The 18,924-nt window shown below is 22.7% G+C and overlaps 1 protein-coding gene and 1 long non-coding RNA gene across 3 annotated transcripts; one reads left to right on the forward strand and one right to left on the reverse strand.

Annotated features, from left to right (window-relative positions):
* Positions 1-1,080: 1,080 nt before the first annotated feature.
* LOC8274310 (myb family transcription factor IPN2) lies at positions 1,081-3,267 on the reverse strand. Of its 2 annotated transcripts, none has more exons than XM_015721706.3 (6): positions 2,895-3,267; positions 2,676-2,752; positions 2,464-2,521; positions 2,298-2,364; positions 2,044-2,113; positions 1,081-1,957 (listed from the first exon to the last, which is right to left on the reverse strand). In XM_015721706.3, exons 1-6 carry the CDS (start codon positions 3,061-3,063, stop codon positions 1,304-1,306), a joined length of 1,095 nt encoding a protein of 364 aa, XP_015577192.1. In that variant the 5' UTR covers positions 3,064-3,267; the 3' UTR covers positions 1,081-1,303. The 2 variants fall into 2 exon arrangements, with proteins under 2 accessions (XP_015577192.1, XP_002523053.2); XM_002523007.3 differs by having other exon boundaries at positions 2,044-2,086; positions 2,895-3,266.
* A 14,590-nt stretch (positions 3,268-17,857) lies between these two features.
* LOC112535015 lies at positions 17,858-18,211 on the forward strand. The gene is made up of 2 exons (XR_003079221.2): positions 17,858-17,918; positions 18,010-18,211. It is a non-coding gene; the product is annotated as an uncharacterized LOC112535015 (long non-coding RNA).
* The last annotated feature ends 713 nt before the right edge of the window (positions 18,212-18,924 follow it).

Raw genomic sequence — 18,924 nt, forward strand, 5'->3', positions numbered from 1 at the left:
AAAAGTTCTGAATTAGTAACAATAACACCCACATGGACTGAAAATGATCTTGTTCATGGCTATCTATAAAGCTCTCGCGAGCAGTAACTCTCATGATACAAACACACATATAAAAAATTTGTAATTATATCTCTATTCATAATCAAATTGATAAATAAGTTATTTATATATATTTATTAATTTTAAATAATAAAATATACATTAATTATTTAATATTAAAATATAAATATTTATATTGTGCGTATTATTTACATATTAATTACCATATATATAATTATATCCTTTACATATATATAATTTATTTTATTTAAATGAATAAAAGAATTATTGCATAACTTATAACTTATACACTAAATCAATAGATGGTTTACACATATTTATTAGTCTTAAATATGGAGTATATATCAATTATCCAATACTAAAATATAAAATATTCATACATACATGTCATTCTCCTATTAATTGTAATGTATACACCAAATCTTAGTAAAAATCTCCGAATGAATATCTACAATAAAATTTCTATTTCTTTTTTTTTCTTTCATTTTTTTGCTCTTTAGTGCCCTTTTCTTTTGTATTTATTGAGAATGAAAGTATTCCAGGCAAATCTTGACTTTATGTTAATGGTAAGAACTCGAGCTTTTGCTGTTTACCCAGTGTGCTGCAATTTTGGTGTTTTAGGGTTTAGGAGCAGCATGAGTCATGTAAATGCCCACACTCTGGTTGTTAAAGCAGCATGAGTTTTGTTAATGCACTCTCCCTTTTCTTAGATCTAGATTTGATAATATTTAGCTAACAGTCAGCTTGGTCACAATACAATGATTTTTTTTCTTAATATAAACTAAAAAATAAATCCAACTTAAAAACTTACCCAAGTTGAGATATGCTACCGTCACTAGAGTAAATTTGTGGATATTAAAAGAAGCCTTTTCAAATTATGGTGATATGAAGAGATCAATGAAGAATGCTTATATTTGGCAACTTTTAATTAGAAATACGTATCAAAGGTATTATACCATTTTCAAACCATCCATTATAAGATATTGATGAGGATACAATATATAGAGGAAACAAAGACCATAAAGTAAGTACGAAACGTACTAGTTAGTTAATTAATATAATTTAATTTTGATGATATTGCCATGCATGGCATTATCTATATCATGCTCGAGTAGAAGAACCTAGTTCTAACAATAAATTTGCCAACTTGTGAGACCAAAACCCTACATAGGCTAATATTAAGAGCGTACTTTATATCATCAAGTCACTTACATATCAAGGTAGTTATAGATCAGTATGCGCTTCACCCAAACGGTGAATTTCTGTCCTGCGGCATAGCACCAGAATTGATCATAGGGCTCATCCTGTCAGTTGGAAGGGGTGCTCTTCTTGGTGATGGCCTTTCAAGCTTTGTTGATGCGTCAAATTTCTTTTCACCCATTGCATCACCTTGAAGCATTGGCTTCGTTTCATAAATGTCTGATATTGAATCCAGATCGGTTCCTCTATCCATTGATGGTGGAGCAATCTGAATCTGGTCACTTTTGAAAAGATCATCTGGAGGTCCTAGACATGTTGGTGCTGATCCAAGATCTTGCAAACGTAGATCATCAGACCAAATCAAAGGGCTCTTGCCGCTGCCGCTGTAAGGACTAGACCTCTTCTTTCCCAAGCAAATGTGATCATTATTTGGCATGAAGCCATCAAGAGACGGCCTGTCCATATTTTGTTGGAGATCAAGTTGATCACCTCCATAAATGTTGAGGTCTTGAAATTGTGGAAAATTTAGAGGCCCAAAATCCTTCATTGCACCCAAATCAGGAACTCCTTGATTTCCAATTCCTTTGTAGCTTCCAGAGGCCATGTTTTCTCCTGCAAGTGTTTGATAAGCTTTCTCTAACATGTTCTGCATGTACTTCCCATGCGCTTCAATCCTTAATTGAAGATGCCTTTGTACCTGTAGCCATTCATGCCAAGTCCATATAGAATATTCTTTCTTGATTTAAATATCTTACACATAAATGAATATTTGAAGGAACTAACCTCTAATTGTTCATGCAGTCTTCTCTGCACTTCCATTTGCATCCTAATCGCATCAACCATGTGTGAGTTACTGTTATATATACAGTTTCACACATATATTTGACACGAAAACCCGAAAGCAAACCCCAAATATACAAGCATTAAAATACCAACTTAGGTAATTCTTTGTACTGAATCTTATATTTTAAAATATAAAAAAAGAAACAAAATGAAAATTGATAAATTAATAGTCAATTATTCAATGTAATACTTACTCATTCATACTGCGGCCCATCATTGCAGAAGTAGAAGCTGCACTTCGCTGAAGATCTAATGCTGGACCTGCCATGGAATCAAAGAAAATATAAATTAGATTGTCTTATTATATTTTGTATCAGCACAGAAACAAAATTGAAAACAAAAGAAAAATCCCACTCTTACCATCCTTAATTGAGGGATCACTAAATTCCTTGTGTGGTTGCTTTCCAAGTCTGAATTTCTAATCAAGAAAAAGAATAATAATTAAATAGAAAAGGAACACTAAGATGAAAAGAAAAAGAAAAAGAATGAAATCAAAGAGAAACCTGAAGATGGCATAAAAGATGTAGTTACAAAAGCAAAAGAAGCAAGAAATGATGTTACTGTATTCAAACCTGAAGATGGCTTTTGAGGTGGTAAAGGGTAAGACCCTTCACACCCATGACTCTCATAATGGTCTTTGGAGTGGCCTCTACATGAAAAGGGGAGGAGGGAAAATTCATCAACAAACATAAACAGAAAAATAAGAAGAAGATAAATATTTAAGGAAGGCATAACAGTATGAATTAAGTGAGAAATTAAGATTATAGTAAGAGAATTGAAATAGTAAGTACTATCTGGGCCTCCAAGTTGAGTAACAGCGTCCACAAAGCGTTCATGAAGTTCGACAGTCCAACGCAGACGAGGTTTAGGGTCAGTAGTTAAGACAAGACCAGAGTCACCTTGAACACACATGGGTCTATCATGGGAATTCATATTTGAGGGTTTCTTTGTATGGAACATTCTCTTCTTTCTCTCTCTAAGATAACTCTCTTAGGAATACTAAAGAGATTCAAGAACAAATGCGATGCAAATAGGGAAGAATAGGGTGCGATTTTTAAGAAGAAGATGAAGAAGACGATGAAGAAGAAGAATTTGCCCCCTCTCTCTCTCTACTAAGAAAGCACAGGTGACAAGCTAACCCTTGTACAAAAGAAAACATTTTAATACTATTAAAATTTGGAATTAAATAAAAAGAGCACCTATTCTAATATAAAAGGGAAGAACAGTCTTCCTTGGCAAAAAAAGATTCTCTCCCTCTTATTGGAGCATGTATGCATGCATGTATGTATCTGTACTGCTAGAAATGAGCAGTATGCCTTTTGTAATGTGATATATTCATACACCATGTGGAAAAGAATTCTTGAGTAGTCAAAGTTTGTATACGGTTAGGGTAATCCTCATTTATATTAGATTAAATATTGCAATGAATATGTAACTAATATATCGTACCAAATATATGAAACTTTGAAGAGGGGGAGGATAAATTTACTGAAAGGTTATTATGTTATTAAAATTGTTCTATTTAGTCTTTTACTAATTTAATATAGCTTAATAACAAAAATAAATAATAATAATAGTATGACAATAAGATTTTTATAAAAATAGGGCTTCAAAAGATTCTAGATGAAAAAAAAAATGAAAATTAAAATAGAAAAAGATAAGAAGTAGTAAAAAAAGATTAAGGATATACTTATTAGTCTTGGCTATTGTAAATTATTGTTATCCATTAGACCTTTTCAAAAACTATTGAAGAAGATATTAAAATATTTAGAATATTTTTTAAAATACTGAAGAAGATTTTAAAAGAGGACTAGAATTCAGTACATTAAAGTGGTTAGAATGAACATTCTATAAAATTTATTTCTAAAGTATTAGCTAATAATAATTAAAACAAAAACCAACTGTTATAACAATAAATAATAGAATATTTATAATTTAAAATATTAATAAAAATAATTATATTTAAATATGATGCTATTTTTTTAAATACTGGATCTGATTCTAATAGGGCATTACTAATTATTTAGTTAATTGAGTTTATTTTAGTTGTTACTATAAAAGTTTAGATGAACTAATCTAATTTTAAATTATAATACTATTATGTAATAATAAATATCTTCATGTTTCTAAATTTAAAATTTTTTTATTTAAAATTCTTTTTAAATATAAAGAATCTAAATATTAAAATTTTTGTGCATCATACGTAAATAAAAAATAAAATATATATGTGTTATATTTTGATATTGGATGATTGATATATACTCAATTATTTAAGAATAATGAATATATGTCAATTATCTAGCGGTTTGTTTTGTAAGTGAAGGTATACATCTAAAATATATAAGACATTTTATTTAATTATATTCTAAATTGATAGGATAAAATTTTTCCATACTAATTGTATACACTACAATAAATAGGTAAACAGTATATATAAATAATTATTTTACATTTTGACATCAAATAACTGATATATATATACTCAGTTATTTAAAATTAATAAATATATCATTATTCTTTCAATTTGGTGTATAAATAAAAATATACACTTAAATTATAAAAAATAAAAAATAAAAATAAAAACTCAAATCTATAACTGTGTCACACACTTCTTTGCTATCACTAAAAATGGGTATTAATTGCCTTTTTATTTTAAAGAATAACTCATGTTTAGCCTCTTGTATTTCTTGTCCAGATTGAATTTTTATATTTTTGTGACATTAAATCTTTACATTTTTATTTTTATGAAATACACGAATCTATTTTGCACATAAAGTTAATAGAGTTTATATTTTTGTAAGAAAATAACTTAGATTTTATAAAAATAAAAATGCACAGATTCATTGTCATGAAATAAAAATGTAAAAACTCAATCTGAAAAAAAAAATACAAAATATAAATGAGGGTTATTCCTTAGTTAAATTACCTCATCACAAAATCATTATATGCATATAAATGCATGGGTCAGTCATCATGATCTCTATTTCGTACTACGATCCACCTTTTAGCTTATATTATGTGAACCAATAAGCCTACAATCTTATGATGGTTGGAACACTATTAAAGACATGTTTTTATTTATTATCTCCATCATTAGCAACAGAAAGTTTTCCATCATGATTTGTATGATTAATTAAGTGCTGATTCTATTTTCATTTGTTTAGCACACAAAACTCTCTCTCTCTCTCTCTCTCTCTCTCTCTCTCTCTCTATATATATATATATATATATATATATATATGCCTTCAAAGTGATTTGCTATTGTTTTTTAAGCTACCCACAGGTGTTTTACTATCATTAATGGAAAAACGATTTGGATATAATATTGAAATATAATTAATATGTTTTCTTAAGATTAAGATTATTTTAATTAGAAATATAACTTATTTATTAATTGATTAGTAAATAAAATTATAAAATTACACATAAATTTGTATATCAAAAATAAATATACATGTCAATATAAAAAATTTATATATTAAACAGATTTTATATCTCCAAAATTAATATATATAGAATTAATCCAAAACTTGTTGCTATGAGAATATTAAAAGATAACTATTGTTCCCATAGAGATTAAATTTTGGGAAAATTTGCATAATAACTGGTTGTTCCTATACATATACTCTCATAACATATATGAAAATGCAAAATGAAAGTAACATATAAATATACTGATAGTCTTAGTAAGTTTTTAATTAATTAGATTAATTTAGTGTTTTATTAATTTAATTTACTAATATATAATATTTATAATTAATTAGTTTAGTATAATTCTAACTGTAGAAATTCAATTTTATGAAAATCTTAAGTCAACAATGATTCTAATCCTAAAATTTAATATTTTAATTATTTTTTTAATTTTTGTTTAACTAATAGATTAATTTTTAAATTATACAATGATTTCTATTCTAAGAAAAATATATTATTTATATTTTAATATTAATTATGTATCTAGTATAATAGTAATATGAGAAGTAAAAAATTAAAATAACATACTAAAATGAAAATAATAATAAAGATATTATATGAGAGATATAATTTGTTCAATTATAATGTTTAATTTAAGTATATATATATATATATATATATATATATATATATTATAAATAATAACGAGTTAAATATTTAATATTTGTGTGCAATGAATTAAAAACTAATATAGATAAATTCTAGCCGCATTTTATATGGAAATGATAAATATATATTTAATTTAATTATAAAATATTATTAATTAATAAATATATAAAGTAATTTACAATCTTTTAGCTATAAACATGTATATATTTATACATATTCAAACACATACAACTAGTACTATATTTATAAAGGAATGACATTGTTTATGTATTTTTATTTATAAAAATTTAGTAGGTTTTGAGTTTGAATATCTTTATCTATCGTCCATAATACATTAGAGAAATATTTTATATAGATTCTATTTAGTGTCATCAGACAACTCAATAAAACCTAGTCATATTAATTAATAGTAGCACATCACTTAGGGCAATTGGTTCAAACTTATTCATAAAAATCAATTAAAATAAACACTTAAAAATCAATTGTGTCAACATTGTTAATTTTAATAACTTGACTCATTTGTAATGAATGTGTTTATAGATAATTTGATTGGTAGAATATGCCTAAAGATTTCTGCTGAAATTAGTAGTAAAATTGATAAAAGGTGTCATTCTAATGTGGTATAGGTGTACCTTACTATATAAACCTATAAAAGTTAATTCTATTTTAATTCGTATAATTTACAAAAGCAATTAATTACTAGATTAATAAGTTATATATAATACTTAGTTATTATTCAACCAAAAATATTATTTTTACTTATTAAAATATTTTATTTATTCTTAGATTTTAATAAGTAGTAATTTATAACTACGAGATTTATCTATATAATTTTAATTTGTATAAATAATTTAAAATCATATATCAATTCATTGACAAACTAATTAATAGAAAGATATATATAATTAATTAATTAATTATTTAAAAATTAAAAAATACACTTACAATGGTAGAATACAACAACGGTGTTCTAGCAAAACCTAATAAAAAGATGGATATCATGATAAAACTATTTTCAAAAGAAAAAATGACACAAGAGATTTTATTTAACAAAAAAATTTTAAAATCCTTTTTAAAATAATTACTTATTGTTTTAAGTTTATAATGTACAAACGCATAATTCATTCCAATACGAATGAATATTTAATAGGATTTGTTGTAAATAAAATATGGTGTCCCGTTTGTTATATAATAAAAGTAAAATTCACTTTAAATGATATGAATTTTGTATTTATTTTAAGTGGAAATTCCGATTCATTATTTTAGCTTTTAAAATTATATTTTAATTCAAAATTTTGCTAAAATATTATTGTGGCACTCTACTTTTATAAATTTGTTTTTCAATTATAAACAATTAATTAGTATAATTTTAAATAATTTAGTTATTTTATATGTCCTTCTACTAATTTAAATTATGAATAAGTTTATATATAATCTTTAATTATTTATACAAATTAAAATTATATAAATAAATCTTAAGTACTACATATTAAATTAAAAAAAATAGATAAATATTTTATTAAAAAAAGTAATGTATTTAACTTATAAATAATTAGATACTATATATAATTGATTAATTTAATATTTGATTGTATTAATAAGTTATTAAAAGTAAAATAATATTGATTTTTATAAGTTTATACAGTATTGTACATTTATAGTATATTAGAATGACTCATTAGTTTAAATATTTTTCTGAAAAAGAAAAAAAAATAATTAGAAAGAGAGATGAGAGGATCAAAATATTTGAATCATAGGCACTTTTATTACAATAAAAAAACTCATAAGTGAAGGTGGCATATTTTTTAACTCAAAATATTATGTCTTTCCCTATTTTAGTAATATTCAAATAAAATTGAATTTATTATTAGAAAAGAACAGCAGAGAGAATTATATGGAAACAACTTTTGGGGTATGGAGTGTGTTATTTGGGGACATAAACATCAATGGACATATAAAGGTAGTGTTAATGAGTGTGGAGCTTTTGATGGTAGGAATTTGGGGGACCTCACTTCTTCTAAAGCTTGTTGGGGCTCAGCTTCTTATCCCTTTTGTGGAATTGAAGATTGTCCTTTCCATGCACATTCACATATCCTCAATCCCATATAAACCAAATCAAACAAAAGAAATCATACCAAACAAATTGGCTCAGGTCCCACCCATCGTAGTAAAGGAAGTAAAAAAGAAGAAGAGAAAAACAGCCATATGAAAGCTCTCTCTCTCTCTCTCTCTCTCTGGGATAGAAAAATAGGGATAATATAAAGCCCATAACAAAGCATGTCAAATCTGCTGATGGATCATAAAATCTATTCCAAATAAATAATGTTATTTAGTTCAAATGGAATAAATGCTTTCTTCTTTGACAATCAACGGAAGATTCCTATCCCACAAATCTAAAATTTCAAGAATTAAAACCCTACGTCTATCAATGATAGAGTTAATTCAACTAGCAGTAAGATATGTAATATTTTTTCATTTTGATGTATTTCAAATTAATTCCTGAATACATTAAACTATTTTAGAAAATAATACTTCAAACCGTTTGTGAAAATATCCAACAAAAACAATAATGTAGTAATTCTTGAAATTTTTTACTCTGATTAAATAAAGTCTTATACATTCATTAAAACAATCCCAAATTTCTGATAATACTTAATCTAGGCCATATCCACAAAATCAATTTATATTACTATTTATACGTATATAAGATTTATATATAATAAGATTGATATATCTATCAGATTATGGCTTTCTATTCTAAATATTTTCATATCGAAAAAGTGTTTGTTCACATCAGAACGACATATATCTTGACTTTACCTTATTTAGCGAAAATCAGAGCTGGAACAATCGCTAAACGTATGGACATATTAATTTAGGCCATATCTTTGAAAATAAGTTATAATTATTAGGATAATATAGTGTAATCTAAGAAGAGTATATTGCGTTCGCGATTATTAAATTTTAAACTTTGTAATAAAAAGGTACTGAATTTTGATTTGTAATTAAATGGTTCCTAAATTTCAATTTTAATAACAATGGTGATTTTTCTCACACACTTAGAGAATAAATTACATAGATGATAACTAGACTTTACATTGTAACAAAAATATACCAGATTTTTTTATTTGTTACAAAAGAAGTATCATTTATGTATTTTTCAAAATTAAAATTTTAAGACCTTTTCATTACGAGATAATTACAATTTTAGTATCTTAACTTTTTGATTTTTTTCTATTTTAATATCTGAATTATTTTTTTGTTCACTCAAGTGTCTGAACCTGCTAATTTATATCTCTTACAGGTTTTACAAGTTAAAGTAATAATTTAATTCATTTTACACATAAAATGACCTAAATATTTTTATTCATTCTTACACTTTTTTCTTTTTCTTCTTTTCCTTTTCTTAATTTTTTTATTCTTTTCTATTTTCTATCAAATCTTCTTTTAGCATTAAAAAAAATGTTGGATTAATTTTTTTTAATTTTTATTTATCTTTAAAAGGAAAAATTTACTCATCATCTTTTCATTTCTAAAAATTATTTTTTAGAATATTTAATATCTTCATCTTTCTTCTTTTATTATTTTAAGGTGAAAGATTTTATTTTACTTTTATTTCTTAAGGTGAATGTATGAAAATAAAAAAAAATAAGTAAATAACATTTAATTTTTTTCAATTTTTATTTGAATGAATGGGAAAAATATAATAATTTTACTTTTTAAAAATACTTTGAGAAACAAATAAATTTCAAAAGTAGTAGTGTTGAAAATGGACGAAAATAAAAAAATATGATATTATTTTTAAAGAAGGTATTTAAGTCAATTTACTATTTAAAATAAGTTAAATAAGCACTTTAACCTGTAAAATCGGTTAGAGATACTATATTGAATATTTTTAACAAATTCGAGCACTTAATAGAACAAAAATAATAATTTAGATACCAAAATAGAAAAAACAAAAAGTTAAAACGCCAAATTTATAATTTTTCCTTTTATTACAAAATAAGAAAATTTTGATGACCACTCATGTAATTTATTTTCACATTTATCAAAAAACTCATCAATGAGTAAATATCTAGTTATAAATTAAAAGTTTCATGCATGATATTCAATTTTAACTTGTCGTTTATCCATGTGTTACATAATAATAATTATTTTTTAAAAATAAAAATAAAAATAAAATATTTTATAATCTTTTATCATATTTTATGAAATAATGGTAATTTAGAATATTTTAGGCATTTTTCTTAAAAGTATGTAATAGTTTAAAATTTTATTAAAATATAATATAAAAATTAATATAAGAGTATTAATTAGTTATTTTTGATTATATATAAAATTGATACTGCATAGATATTACTAATAGAATTAAAAATTATTATATAATTAAGAAATTAATTTATTAATTAATATAATATTAAAAATATAATTAAAAATGTTATTTTCTAAAATTTGAATCATTACCTCATTAGGAAGTTAATTTATTAATTTTTCAAAATTCACCATTTATTAAGTCTCATAAAGTTAATTTATGAGACTTAATAAATCTTATGTCTATTCATGCAATTTTTTAAGTTTTAAGGAAATTAAATGGTGAATTTTGTAACTAAAAGAGAGAAAAATAAATAGAATGGATACTGCTAAAATTAATAAAAAAATCGAAAAGCTAATGAAATGTAATAAGTTACAATTTAAAACTAAGGAAGGTAAAAATGAGATTTTGGATGACAACATAAATAAACTGTGTTAATCCATTGTGGTTTCTAATTATTATGATAACCTATGACCAATTGAACTAAATAAATTATGATAAGCTAACTAGCTAAGAATGATAGTTGCTAGGCATTAATATGTATTAGTGGTGAACATTATTATTATTTCCATTATAAAACTAAATTTTATAGAAATAATTTAATATATATAATAAAATTTAATATTAATTTCTAATATTTCAAAAATAATAGTAAATTAACTATGTTTCAATATTTTTAATTTTTTAAAATTTTAGTAGTATAATAATATAAAAATTATTTTTAAAATATTTATTTATTAATTATAATATTATATAAATTAATATTACCATTATAATTGATATTACTATTTTTAAAAATTAAAAATTACTATATAATTAAAAATTATTTTGTAAGTAAATATAATATTTAAAAATATTATTTTCTATAATTAAAATTATTATCTAATTAAAAATTAATTTATTAATTAATATAATATTAAAATATAATGAATATGCTATTTTTTAGAATAATCATTATCTAATTAGAAAATTAATTATTATTTAATTAGAAAACTAATTTTTTATTAATATATTATTTATTAGGATTATAATAAGTGTTTAATTAGGAATGTATCTTATAAATTAATAAATTAATAGTAAAAAACTACAAAATTACACATAAGCTTGAAACTCATGTGCCGAATAAGTACACATGTCAAAATAAAAATTTTATGTGTCAAAAATTAAGAACACGTGTTAAAAAAATTAAGTCTCAGAAATTAATGTATACTAGTCGTTTACTCGTGCATTGCACGGTCATTATTATTATTTCAATTACAAAATTAAATTTATAGATACAATTTAATATATTTTTAATATGTAATATTAATTTATAATATTTTAAAAATAATAACAACTAACTATTTTTAATATACTTAATTTTTTAAAATTTTATTAGTACAATAATATAAAAATTATTTTTAAAATATTTATTTATTAATTTTAATATTATATAAATTAATACTAATATAATTGATATTGCTATTTTTAAAATTAAAAATTATTATATAATTAAAAATATTAAATATAATATTTAGAAAATTATTTTTATAATTAGAATTATTATCTAGTTAGAAAACTAATTTATTAATTAATATAATATTAAGATATAATGAATATGCTATTTTTAGATTAATCATTATCTAATTAAAAAATTAATTTATTATTAATATGTTATTTCTTAGGATTATAATTAGTGTTTAATTAAGAATATATCTTATTAATTACTAAATTAATAAAAAAACCATAAAATTACACATAAGTTTGAATCCCATATGTCAAAATAAATATACATATGTCAAAATAAAAATTCAATTTGTCAAATTAAACACACATGTTCAAAAATCTTAAGTTTCAAAATTAATATATATATATATATATATATATATTGATATGTAATTTATACAAGGAAAATTAGTTTTTTTCTAATTATAGAACTTCATATATTTGGTCATCAAGCAATTCGTAACTTCCGCATCTAACTTGCTGTAGCAACTCTTTGAAAGTTTCTAGTTTCTCAACTCCTTTTACTGCCGGATACACGTATAGCTCCTTCTTTACTTAGTTCTGAAAATGAACCGAGCCGATCTAAACACGTCATTATTTAAGCTCTGCTTTATGAAGGTATATTAATGGTCAAAATCAGCTTGAATTCAAAATATTTTTAACAAGTTCTAACAAATTGAAAAACGAGCCAAACCCGAGTCAAACTTGAATCGTTCATAATAGTAATATTTTCTTAACATTTTGCTTGTTTTTATTATATAAATAAGAAAAATAAAAAAATAAAAAATATATTAATAATGAAACTAATAGGAGAAGAACCATACAAAATAATAAGCTCAAAGGGATAAAAATATTATTTTAAAATTAAATACAAATATTTTACTTTACTAAAAATAAAATAAAAAATTAACTTGTAAAATAAAGTTTTTAGAAGATTAAAGATTTATATGTGAATATAAATATATAAAAGATATATCATAATTAAGTATAACATTTTCATTTTGATTTATAAGAGATTAACATTTTCATTTTGATTTATAAGAGATTTGTTTAACTTCATCTTTATTATCGTGAAAAAATTAATTTTAAGAATAATTATAAAAAAATATTTATATTATTTATAACGAGTTTAGAAACTCATGACCGTACCAAGTCGAACTTTTATCTTCTTAAGTTTAGCTCAAATTCTTAACAAGTTTAGAAATAAAATCAAGTTCAGATCATTATATTTTTTGAATGAGCTTAAAAGAGTTAAAAAGCGAGCTGAATCCGAATCAATTCAAATAGTTTTGCAACCCTACCTTTTACTTTTCCATCATTAAACTAACTAATTGCCTGTAAAAAAGTTCTTTACTTGCTCCCAACTTCAATTGATACATGGAAACCAAAAATGTATAGCTTAGGTCATGGGTCATAAATTATGAGCTTATGTCATAAATTACGGATTTTATGGTCAATCATGAAAATTACTATTAACTAGTCGTGTGTATTATATGACCATTATTATTATTATTTTGATTATATAATTAAGTTTATAAATATAATTTAATAAATTTTTCAATATTTAATATTAACCTATAATACTTTAAAAAATAATAGCAAATTAACTATTTTTAAATATCTTTAATTTTTTAAAAAATTTATTAGTGAAATAATATAAAAATTATTTTTAATGTATTTAATTATTAATTCTAATATTATATAAATTATCAATACAATTGATATTACTGTTTTTTAAAATTAGATATTATTATATAACTAAAAATTAACTTATATAATATTTAAAGATATTATTTTTTATAATTATAATCATTATTTAATTAGAAAACTAATTTATTAATTAATGTAATATTAAAATATAATTAGTATGATATTTTTTAAAATAATCATTATCTAAATAGAAAAGTAAGCATTATCTACTTAGAAAACTAAGCATTATCTAACTAGAAAATTAATTTATTATTAATATGTTATTTTTTAGAATTAAAATGAGTGTTTCATTAAGAATATAATTTATTAATCAATAAATTAATAGAAAAAAATCACAAAATTACATATAAATTTGAATTCTATGTGTCAAAAATAGTACACATGTCAAAATAAAAATTGTACGTGTCATAAATTAAGCACATTGTTAAAAAATTTTATTAGTTAATATAATATTAAAATAAAATTAGTATATGATATTTTTTAGAATAATCTTTATTTAATTAGAAAACTAATTATTATCTATTCAAAAAATAATCATTATCTAATTAAAAAACTAATTTATTATTAATATGTTATTTTTTAGGATTACAATGAGTGTCTAATTAGGAACGTAACTAATTAATCAATAAATTAATAGAAAATACTACAAAATTACTCATAAACCTCAATTCTATGTGTCAAAAATAGTATACATGTCAAAATAAAAATCCTATCTGTTAAAAATCAAATACATATGTCAAAAATATTTAAGTCTCAAAAGTTATATATATATATATATATATATAGATGTGGTGTTGATCTAGTGTCACCTTGAGTAGATCTAAAGGCGTCTCTAACTAAATTTTATGAATTTTACCATTTATAGTGTTTCACCTCAAATAAAAAATACCTAAATAAAAGTAAAAAAAATCTTAAAAACTAATTAAATTGCGTTAGAATTCGATTTTGGTGACAAAAGTTCAACTTATTGAAATTGCAAAATTGTTCTTAAGAGATAATTTTTCATATTTGAATAAGTCACTATTTCCTTCCAGGTTTTGATATAACAAATTCATAAATTCATATTTTAAATTAAATCAATTAACTGGTAGAAAAATTTTATCACATATAATTTTGTATTGTTACACATTCATTAAATTGAATGCATATAAAATAAAATTTAAATAACAATAATAAATAAATAGCGAATTTGTTTTTAAATTTATAATACTATTTATATATATATATATATATATATATATATTAGTTTTTAAAATCTAATTTTATTTTTACATGTGTACTTAATTTTTTATAGGTAAAATTTATATTTTGATATGTGTACTATTTTTGTCACATATGATTTTGATATGTATACTATTTTCTTCACATAGAATTTAAGTTTATGTGTAATTTGATAGTTTTTTCTATTAATTTATTGATTAATAAGTTACATTTCTATTTGAACACTAACTCTAATCCTAAAAGATAATATATTTATTATATTTTAATATTGTATTAACTAATAAATAGTTTCTTAAATTTATCAAAAAAAAATTTCTAATCAAATGATGATCCTAATTCCATCCTAAGAAATAGTATATTAATTATATTTTAATATTAAATTAATTAATAAATAATTTTCTAATCAGATAATAATACTAATTTTATTCTAAAAAATAGCATATTAATTATATATTTAATATTAAATTAACTAATAAATAATTTTCTAATAAGATAATGATACTAATTTTATTTTAAAAAATAGCATATTAATTTTATATTTAATATTATATAAACTAATAAATTAATTTTTAATTAAACAATAATTTTAATTTTAAAAAATAACATCTTAAATTATATTTTTAATATTATATTTAATAATAAATTAATTTTTAAATTATATAATAAAATTTTAATCCTAAAAATAGTAATATCAATTATAGTATTAAGTTATATAATACTAAAATTAATTAATAAATATTTTTAAAATAATTTTTATATTATTACATTAATAAAATTTTAAATTAAAAATTAATATTAAATATTAATTGTTTAAAAATATTATAAATTAATATTAAATATTAAACTTTTTATTAAATTGTATCTAAATAGTTAGTTTGTTATTATTTTTTAAAATATTATAAATTAATATTAAAAATTTAAAATTTTATTAAATTATATTTATCAATTTAATTTTATAATCAAAATAATAATAACGATTGTGCAACGCAAGGGTGAATCACTAGTTTATTTATAAATTCTTAAACCTTACTAAGTATTAGATCTTACTTTATAGTTAGGAAATAAGTAATATCCAACAAAAGAAAAGAAAAATAAAGTAATAAATGTCTAAGAATGTCCTACTTAATTGTCCAAACGGAGCCAGAAAATTAGTGTACAAGACGTAGACCCGACCCTTTTGTACATACTTTGCATATAAAACATAAAATTATATCTTAGATTTTGGCACTTTTAATCGTGTAGTGCACATGAGAGAGAAAAGATATGCCATTTCATTTAGATTTGGAGATTCCTCTTAGAGCCAGTCATTGTCACTTTATAATAATAATAATAATAATAATAATAATAATAATAATAATAATAATAATAATAATCAAGCAAAGTTATGGTTTAACTTTTAATTCATTATGTTTCAAGATCGTAACCCACTAGAAAAGCTGGGTGGCTCAGTCTTAAGGGCATGTTAGCTTGAATTCCAAGCATCTTTTTCCTAATGAATATATTCTCTAAAATGAATATATTCCCTTGAAGGGGAATTTGAGGGTCCCATTTTATGTACAATTAGAATACTTCTCCTCCTTTCTTTCCTTTCTTTTTTTCCCATCCCCTCCGGCGAAAGTAATGAGATGGGTGCAGTATTTAGCTAAATATTTTCATTCGAAATAATTTTTAAACGAACAAATTATCAAATTAATTGTACTTAAAGTATAATCTAATTCAAACCTAACATAATTGGTTAAAATTATTATTCTTGAAGCTAAAGGCTTCGAATTCGAAACTTCTATCTATTTTTAGTGAAATCAATTTCTTATAATATTAAAATTAAAAAAGAATGTGAGATTCTTAGTGGTCCATCTAAAATATTTCCACTCCCTAACACTAATAATATATATTAATTATATTTTTAATTAAAATTGAATAATATATATATAAAATATTTAACTCACATCTCCAATAAAACCTGAATGGAAATGCACATCTTACAAAATATATAATCCTTGTTACATTCAAGAAGTATAAAAGAATAAAGGAATAAGTTTGTGGAAACATGAAGAAATGCCTTTAATATTTTTTTAATTATATTGACATACTTAAAAATTGTTGCAAAAATCAGCTCCACTTAATAGACTTTTAGTTATTTAAACCAGCTCCAATATTTAAATATTATCAATAAATTATTTTTTTAAATTTCGATATTGAAAAATGGAAATCAAGGTATGCATTCTTATAAAAATATTTTATTAATAGACGTTGGATAAAACTTCAATATAAATCAAGATAATAATATTAAAAATTAGTTATTTTAACATCTATAAATTTAGCTTAGATGATATTAGCAAGTCCCAATGGTTTTAATATTAATTTAATATTCCTCTCATTTAGAGATATTATATTAAATATGAATAAAATATCTAAAATATCGATTTTTATCTTTCTAAAGTTCGTGACTTGTTGCTTGTTCTAAGGGAGGGTAGCAATTCTAGCGACCACAGTGCGTAATATGTTTCACTTAGTTCTTACTTTTTTATTTCTACCTCCAGATTATTTTAATTGTGGATTTCGCCTTTATATAACACCCATATTTTTTTATTTCATTTTATCACCCATTATTTTTCATTTATTTGCATTAACCTCATATATATATATATATATATTCCAATTATTTTAAATTTTGGGTAAAATGTATAATTACAGATTTTTAATTTTATTAAGTATAAACACACTTAAATTTTAATATTTCTAAATTATTTAATAATCTCAATTGAGATACTCAATTCACTAATGTTTAATTAATTACAATAAACATTTAACTAATTAAAAATGAGGTTCAACTTGAAAAGATTCCATTTCTTCAGGTATTAAACAACAGTCTCTAAAATTAACAAAATATTCATTTTAAACCCTGCCCCCCAACTCCCCCTCCTTATAAAGACATAATTTTCTCTTCATGTCACTGTTCTACGTCCGATCATCGCCTATTTTGCTGCCATTCTTCACTAAACTTCAAGTGATGTTCTCAACCTTTTTAAGTTATTGTTGATTGAAGTTTAAGCTGTTGATCATTAAGAGGCTGACATCGTTTGATCTCACTGTCCTAGGCATCGCTGCTGCTTGAGATAGGTAAAGATCAATTCCTTGCGCTTTAAAACCCCGGTCTGGAAAGTTGCAGCCCTATCATTGATGAGAATATAGTGGATTGAATCTTTCTGACTATGATTCAGACGATAATAGTGTAGAGTTAAGCGATGGGAATTGTACGATTAGATTCCTTTTGAAATGAACTAGTGGCTTATGTTTGCATTTTGCAGCGATCTTTAATCTTTTTTACCACTGTACAAGGTTGGGCTTCAATTTGCACAAAGAAAAACATCGGCTTCATTTCGCAAATTTGGATTATGGTATTAATAATTAAAATACCTTATGACAATTGGAGGGTTGAATCGTTGTTTACAAAAATCAATTCCGGTTAAAAACTTTTGCTTTGTAAAACTTGAGTATTAATATTAATATTAACAGAAGCAATTAATCAAAACTATTTAATAATTACTAATATAAAATATAAAAAACCGACATAAATATAAACAAATATAAGAGTGTATGGATGAGAGATTCAAACACAAAATTTATAGTAGTTCGGCCAATTTCTTGCCTATATTCACTCTTCAACTTCACTTGAGATTTCTATAATCAATAATCTTTCTATGGATGCGAGATTGAATTTGAATATTTCCAAACTAAAGAAGAATATATACGCACACTTATTAAGATAGTTACCTAGTAATGGAGAGAGAGAGAGGGTTAGAGAGAGAACACGTGAGAGATAGAGATAGAAAACCGAGAAGATGACTAGATTTGGATGGACAAGGAAATGGCAAGCAGAAACCTAAGGAGCGTCGCACAATTGGGAGTAAGTGGAGAAAGAAGTTTATCTTGGCAGTTATAGATTATCTAGAATCGCAAGTTAACCAAGGCAATCTGAAGCATATATTTTCTAGGTACGATACGGATTTCGA

This window comes from Ricinus communis, chromosome 4 (assembly GCF_019578655.1).
Source record: "Ricinus communis isolate WT05 ecotype wild-type chromosome 4, ASM1957865v1, whole genome shotgun sequence".
NCBI classification, from domain to species: Eukaryota; Viridiplantae; Streptophyta; class Magnoliopsida; order Malpighiales; family Euphorbiaceae; genus Ricinus; species Ricinus communis.

What these genes read in the sequence shown, in the direction of transcription:
- LOC8274310 (XM_015721706.3), bottom strand. Translation starts at nt 3,063, where the DNA reads ATGTTCCATACAAAGAAACCCTCAAATATGAATTCCCATGATAGACCC. An exon ending in ATGGGCCGCAGTATGAATGA is followed by an intron (nt 2,114 to 2,297) that starts GTAAGTATTACA and finishes TATATATAACAG; the next exon opens with TAACTCACACATGGTTGATG. An exon ending in GACTGCATGAACAATTAGAG is followed by an intron (nt 1,958 to 2,043) that starts GTTAGTTCCTTC and finishes GAATGGCTACAG; the next exon opens with GTACAAAGGCATCTTCAATT.